The sequence below is a fragment of the Canis aureus genome, chromosome 2 (genome assembly GCF_053574225.1).
Source record: "Canis aureus isolate CA01 chromosome 2, VMU_Caureus_v.1.0, whole genome shotgun sequence".
Classification (NCBI taxonomy): domain Eukaryota; kingdom Metazoa; phylum Chordata; class Mammalia; order Carnivora; family Canidae; genus Canis; species Canis aureus.
In genome coordinates, this window is record NC_135612.1 from 54,043,555 (window position 1) to 54,050,595 (window position 7,041).

The following is a 7,041-nucleotide window of genomic DNA, read 5'->3' on the forward strand; positions in this document are numbered from 1 at the left end:
CGACCCCGCCCCCAGACTTCCGGTGCTGGGGTTGCGGGCGGTCGGGCGGCGGTTGTCAACATGGCGGTCGCCCTGAGCGTCTTGCTGGGCGCGCGCGTCCGTGCTGCCGTCGCTCGGTGTGGGTTCGCGACTCGGGGGGTGGCGGACCCCGGCGCTCTAGGCCGCGAGCCGGATCCTGATTCCGACTGGGAGCCGGAGGAGCGGGAGCTGCAGGAGGTGGAGAGGTACCAGCTCCTTCCCGGACCCTCAGCATGAGGAAGGGCTTCGCGCCCCGGCGCTCCAGGCCGCGGCGCCCCCTCGGAGCCGGGCGTCGCGCCGCCGCAGCCCTTGTTTCTCACCCGTTGTGAGAGGGCGCGGAGGCAGCTGTGCGGCTGCCTAGGGACCACAGGTTTCTTCGCTAGGGACGTATTTCATCACCTGTTTAGGAAGTTTGGCCTTCTCACGGGCTGTGTTAGGGTTTAGATTCTGGGGAGTGTACGGAGCGGGTGTCAGCCAACACACGTGGCTCGGCGGCCCCTGCGAACAAAGAGAAGAGGGCTGGGCTCCTTTTGATTTAGTCCGAGGCTCTGCAGCAGCTCGTTTTGCCCCCAAGCATGGCTTCTGCCGTTGGTTCTCTCCCCCAGCACCTTGAAACGACAGAAAAAGGCCGCCCGGTTCCAGAAAATTCGGAGGCAGATGGAGACGCCTGGGGCCCCGCCCAGGACCCTGACGTGGGAAGCGATGGAGCAGATCCGGTAAGACTCAGGGTAGTTTGGATCTGCTGTGATGAGAAGGGGCGGAGATTGGGTCCTAGATTTTTATCATTGAAGGTTTCTAAATGAAAAGTGGAACAGTATAATGAATTTCCGTAAGCGCATCATCTACATTTAATAGATTTTCAAATGACACAGTCGCTCCGTTTTTGCTGACATTTTAAAATAGTAAGCTGCAAGACATCACATCATTTAACCCCAATATCGTAGACCGTGAGGTTCTTAAGCTGAGGTCAGGGATGAGGACTTCCATGGTTATGTACGTTTTTCTGAAGAGAAAATTCATATCTTAAAAATCTTAAAGTGGCCCTTTACAGTTTTATGTTTGTTGTTTTGAATAGACAGTACATTACATATGGTTCAAAATTAGAACCCTGTAATGTGTAACATTGAAACAAAATTTTTTTAAAGATTTTATTTATTCAGGACACACAGAAGCAGAGACCTAGGCAGAGGGAGAAGCAGGCTCCCTGCCCAGGAGCCTGATGCAAGACCATCCCAGGACCCCAAAATCATGCCCTGAGCCAGAGGCCGACAATCAATCACTGAGCCACCCAGGCATCCCACACATTGAAAAGTTTTAATCCCAACCAGTCTCTGTAGGCAAGTATAAGCGAGTAGGAATATATATTTTTATTTTCATCTCCTTAATCAGAAAGGATGCTGTAAATACTCTTTTACATTTTTTTTCACGTATTTCTTTGTCTTTTTTTTAAGATTTTATTTTCAAATAATCTGTAACCCAAAACAAGGCTTGAACTCACAACCCTGAGATCAAGAGTGGGTGTGCTCTACTGACTGAGCCAGTCCCTTTTCCCAAATTTCACAGATCTTTTCACTTCAGAACAGAAAGCTCTTTTTTTGAGAAATCATACCTTTTTTAAAAAATAATCTCTGCCCAATGTGGGGCTCAACACCCAACGCAGGACTTGAACTCACAACCCCGAGATCAAGAGTTGCATGCTCTATTGACTAAGCCCGCCAGGCACCGCAGTAAATCATAATTTAGTTAACTAGTCTTTCGTGATGAGTATTTCGGTTGTTTGCACTCACTTGCTGTCACAAATGGTTCTCCAGTGAATAACTACACATCATTCCACATATCTGCTGGGTGTATTTGTTGTGTACATTCCCAGAAGTATTGTAGACATTCCCAGAAGTAGAGTTGCTGGGGGCAAATGGATTTGCATTTTGATCACTATTGCTAAGAAACCTTCCAGAAGTTATGTGTCCTTTTCCATTCCCAACAGAATGACTTTGAAGTTGACACATAGAAGAAAGGAGATTCTGTAGTGAGATTTTGTGAGCCTGTAGCATCTCTCGTGTCATCCTTTCCCTTCTTGAGAAACAGCTTTTCCAAATCTTCCTACTGGTCACTTCCCTTTCTGTGTAATAAATATCCTTTTACTTCAAAGAAAAAAACTGCTAGTTAAGAGCCCTTGAAACCTTCTTGGTCTTCCTCTTTATTTCCCATTCTCAATGTTATACTCTTATTTACAAACTAGGGTGAGCGGTGGCTCTTTACTTGTCTAGAACTGATCCTCTACACTAGGTCGTTGTACCTAATCATCTGAGACCTACAGCTGGCAACTTAAAGTTCTCCGTCTTGTTCCTAGCTGGCTCTTCCTGGCTGCTTGTCTTTCTCATTTGTTTTGTCACAACAACGAGACTACTGACCTCAAATCTTACCAGTGACTTCCTCACTGCTAGGCATTCCTGGCACTCTTGTCTCTGGCCTCTCTAATATTTCTGCAGCATTTGATCTTGTAGTCTGCTTTCCTGAAATTCTCTTCTCCTTTGACCCAGGGTACTATTCACTCGTATTCTAGGGCTGCCTTTTCTCACCTTCCTTCCTGGGCTCCCCTTCCTTCTATATCTTAAACACTATTGCCCGTTTTTTAGAGTTGTGTCATTGGTCATTTTATCTCCGCATATTTCACTCCGGTGGGTTCAACCACCCTTGCTCTTCACTTATGACTCCAAATCTGTCATCTCTAGCCCATGTTTGCCTTCTGACTTATATATATTCAACTATGCACTAGATCATCTCCGTTTGGATGTCACATGTGTTTTTCAAACTCAGCATAATAAAATAGGAAAACTCCGTTTAACAGAAGAAAATCTATCACCGTTCCCTGTTGACTTCATTTTGTTCCTATATACACTCTGTGAATAGTCCCACCAGTCACTCAAACTGAAATCCCAAATCTCCGTTTACTTCTATCTCCAGTATTTAGTCCTTACCAAGTTCTACTTCTAAAACAGTTCTCAATAAAATAAAATAAAATAATAAAATAAAATAAAATAAATAAAATAAAATAATAAAATAAAATAAAATAAAATAGTTCTCAGTACTTTTTATCTCCTTTCATTGCAACTGCCACAGTTCAGACTGCCTCCATAACCAAGACAGCCTCCTGACCGATCTTTCCATCTTTAGTCTTGCCACTGAAAACTACCCTTGGATTGAGCTTCAAAATGAAAAGCTGCTTGTGGCATTCCACTGTTTAAAATCTTCCTGGACCTTGGTTTGTCATAACTTTCGTGTCCCAAATTGCAATTCTTCTATTTTTTAATAGACCCACTTTAAAAAAAAAGTCCTTCCTTGGTTCACTATTGTTTTGAGATAAACTCCAGACTTGTAAGCATAACATGATCTTGTTCCTGTCTTCACTGTTAGGCAAGTTGAGCTATTGCCAGTAATGATGATGTGCTGCTTTGCATTTGATGTGCTGCACTACCATCAATACCTCTGATCTCTTCTTGCTCTTCTCCCCTCTGCTGGCTTAGTACTCTTCATCGTTTCAGACTAGCTGTAGGTGGACTTTTGAAGCAATTCCCAAGCCACGCAGCAGGTGTTGTGATATCCTTTTCCTGAGGATATCCTGTGATATCCTTTTTTCCCCTGGGTGCTCTGATAGCATCCTCTGCTAAGACTCACCACAGTGGTGTTACAGACGTTAATGTATCTGTCTCCACCACCAGGTTGCATGTTCTTTGAAAGGAAGGACAGGGATCCCTGGGTGGCACAGCGGTTTAGCGCCTGACTTTGGCCCAGGGCGCGATCCTGGAGACCCGGGATCGAGTCCCACGTCGGGCTCCCGGTGCGTGGAGCCTGCTTCTCCCTCTGCCTATGTCTCTGCCTCTCTCTCTCTCTCTCTCTGTGACTATCATAAAAAAAAAAGAATCAAATATAAAAAAAAAAAAGAAAGGAAGGACAGGGAGATCCCTGGATGGCTCAGTGGTTCAGTGCCTGCCTTTGGAGCCTGCTTCTCCCTCTGCTGTGTCTCCGCTTTTCTCTCTCTGTGTGTGTCTTATCATGAATGAATAAATAAAACGATCTTAAAAAAAAAAAAAAGGAAGGATCTACCTGGGGCCTGGTGTGCAGTGGGAAGAGTTTAGTTGATGTAAATAAAGTGACTTTTAAGAGTGATTGGGTTGCTTTTGGCACATAGGAATGGAACACAGCCATTTAATGGCACAAGATTTCTGAGGCCTCCTTTTCACATAAATATCACTAGTATTGGCAATTAACTCATTGATAGACTACTTCACAACTTGAAAACCTGCTCCTTTTTCTCATAGGTATTTACATAAAGAATTTGCAGAGTCCTGGTCAGTTCCTAGGTTAGCTGAAGGCTTTGGTGTCAGCACTGATGTGATCCGAAGGGTTTTAAAAAGCAAGTTTGTACCCACATTGGAGCAGAAACTGAAGCAGGATCAAAAAGTCCTTAAGAAAGCTGGGTTTTCCCATTCACTGCAGCAGCTCCCCGGGTCTGAGGATACCTTGAAGTCGCTATCTGCAAGCCACTCTAGATCAGGCTCTTTGTTGATGCCAAGGGATGAATCTTCATTCAAAGGCTGGGGTCACAGCAGAGCTTTGACAGTGATAGAATCAAACACTCACAGTAAAAATACACCAAGAAGGCAGAAGGGAGGGAATAAAGGAATCCAGACCCTGGAGGAGGAGCGCTCTGTGGCTGTTCCTGCAGCCCTAAGTCATCAGCAAGAGCCGCAGAAGTACTCTACCAGTGATGGTGTGGGCAAAAGAGGGACTGATGGTTATGGATTGCCAAGTGACAAGCTGGAAGATTTGAAGACTCAAGAGCTGGATAACCAGAACTTCAGCAGCAAAGTAGTCCAAAGGGGGCGAGAGTTCTTCGATAGCAATGGGAACTTCTTGTACAGAATTTGAGCTGGAGCTTGGCTTGTGGAGATGCCAAGTGAAATACCTTTGGGAGAATATATTTGGAGCTGCCTGGACTTCTGTGTGTGGAATATCCACTTTGGGATAGGAGGAAATGAGCCTGGAATGTGGGAGAAAAGAGCTGCTCAGATTGGAATCTGACAGAGGGCAGTGCACAGGGCAAATGTGTATGGTAGGGCAGGGCTAATGACCTGCTGGGTAGATTCTAGACCTGCTGGGTAGATTCTAGTGTTCTGGAGCACTGCTCATGGTCTGACTCACATGGATCCTTAGTATTCACCCTTGCTTGGGCTCTCTGTATGTTGAAACTGTATGTTGAAACCAGCCCATGTTGCATGTGTTGTTAGGACTTTCTGTGATACTTGCAATATATGTTTGGGGAAAAAATGAAAAGTTTGCCTTCTGACTTCATTTATTTCTGGATTAATGAACACTAGTAATTCTGGAACTGCTTAGTCGATTGTTTATGTGTAAAAATAAAGTAAAATGTAGCAGTTTGTGTTGATTGGTGCTCTCTGGGGTGGGAGGGTTTATCTGTGAACCTGGAGTGTGAGGGAGGGCAAGAAGCAAAGGGTCCCTTATCCTTAACCACTGGGACAAAGAGATGGGGCCAGAGGAGTTCCCAACCAAGGGCTCTGTGAGTTTACCCTGCTTAGTAATAGATTTTGACAACTAAAAATTGGGACATTAGGCCTTCTCTGATCACCTGGTCTGAAGCAGCTCTTCTTTCCTTCTTCCAGTTGCTGAGGCTTTGAAAGAGATTGGAGGGGCGCCTGGGTGGCTTAGTTGGTTAAGTGTCTGCCTTTGGCTCAGGTCATGATCCCAAGGTCCTGGAATCAAGCCCCATGCTGGGCTCCCTACTTAGTGGGGAGCCTGCTTCTCCCTCTCCCTCTGCTGCTCCCATTGCTTGTGCTCTCTCGCTCTCTGTCAAATAAAATCTTAAAAGATGGGAGTATGGGGGGTTGACCCCCCCAAAAAAAAATCCAAGCAGGCAAAGGATTTAGGGCCCTCAACATAATCTCTAGCAAGTTTCAAAAGCTTGAGTAGCATCTTGCTTTAAAGTTGTCAGATTTAAAAAAAAAATAAAGTCACATTTTTGCAAGGGAGCTGTGATGTGGGCAAGAACAGATAATAGGCCTCTTAATTTACTAATTCTTTTAGAGATACTTTATTATAACCAGAAAGTGATCATCAATAGACAAATAGAATGAGATATGCAAGCAACAGAAGAGTCCAATGACAGTTTTCAGTCATGCCTCATTTTTACAAGTCCCTGGCAAAAACTAATTACTGAAAATTTCAATATATGCAGGATATTTAATGAAAATAATTGATTTTCCAAACCTGTAATTCTGTTTATGAATCTCATTGCTATTTCAAATGTCCTTAATAGCTATTGCAATATCATTGATTGCTGTTAACTTGGGCATTTGTTTAGTATAAATGGCAAAGCCCTGTCACATGCCAGTCAAAGTTAAGAAAATCAGGTGCTGGTAACAGTAGTAGGCAGAGAAGGCCCTGTTCTCAATACTCTGTCACTGTTATGACACTCAATATTTTTATAATTTTTAAATTAAAAAAATATTAGAGATAGGCAGAGGGAGAAGCAGGCTCCTTGTGGGGAGCCTGATGTGGGACTCTATCCCAGGTCCCTGGGATCACGACCTGAGCCAAAGGCAGATGCTCAACCGCTGAGCCACTTGGATGCCCCAATATTTTCATGGTTTAAAAAATATGGTAATTTTCCATTAGAACCTTTTAGTGGTTTTAAGAGGTGGAAAATGGTATTTTGACCAATTTTTAACTCCTGCAAATCATTTGACTATGCCCTTTCCCCAGTGGACTATAGAAAATTAAAAGGTGTTGTTAAAAAAATCTTTGATATGTTTTCCATTTACTTTATCCCCTACCATCCTATTGCTCACCAAGCTTAAATCTTTTTTTCCAATCTTGCAAATGCCAATCTAAGGTTTTGCAACCTGCTGGTTCTTTCTCTCCAGATTTTCACATGGCTGGTTTCATGTCATTCAAGTCTCAGATCAAATGTTACTTTCTTAAGCTTTCCCTAATCACCCAGTCTAA

General features: G+C 43.9%; 1 protein-coding gene across 1 annotated transcript; it reads left to right on the forward strand.

Annotated features, from left to right (window-relative positions):
* Nucleotides 1-20: 20 nt before the first annotated feature.
* Nucleotides 21-5,453, forward strand: NGRN (neugrin, neurite outgrowth associated). Its single transcript, XM_077872874.1, has 3 exons — nucleotides 21-224; nucleotides 624-734; nucleotides 4,338-5,453. Exons 1-3 carry the CDS (start codon nucleotides 61-63, stop codon nucleotides 4,945-4,947), a joined length of 885 nt encoding a protein of 294 aa, XP_077729000.1. The 5' UTR covers nucleotides 21-60; the 3' UTR covers nucleotides 4,948-5,453.
* Nucleotides 5,454-7,041: the final 1,588 nt, after the last annotated feature.

Coding starts and splice junctions, on each gene's coding strand:
- NGRN (XM_077872874.1), top strand. CDS start 61: ATGGCGGTCGCCCTGAGCGTCTTGCTGGGCGCGCGCGTCCGTGCTGCC. Junction 225..623: donor GAGCTGCAGGAGGTGGAGAG/GTACCAGCTCCT, acceptor TCTCTCCCCCAG/CACCTTGAAACGACAGAAAA. Junction 735..4,337: donor GAAGCGATGGAGCAGATCCG/GTAAGACTCAGG, acceptor TTTTTCTCATAG/GTATTTACATAAAGAATTTG.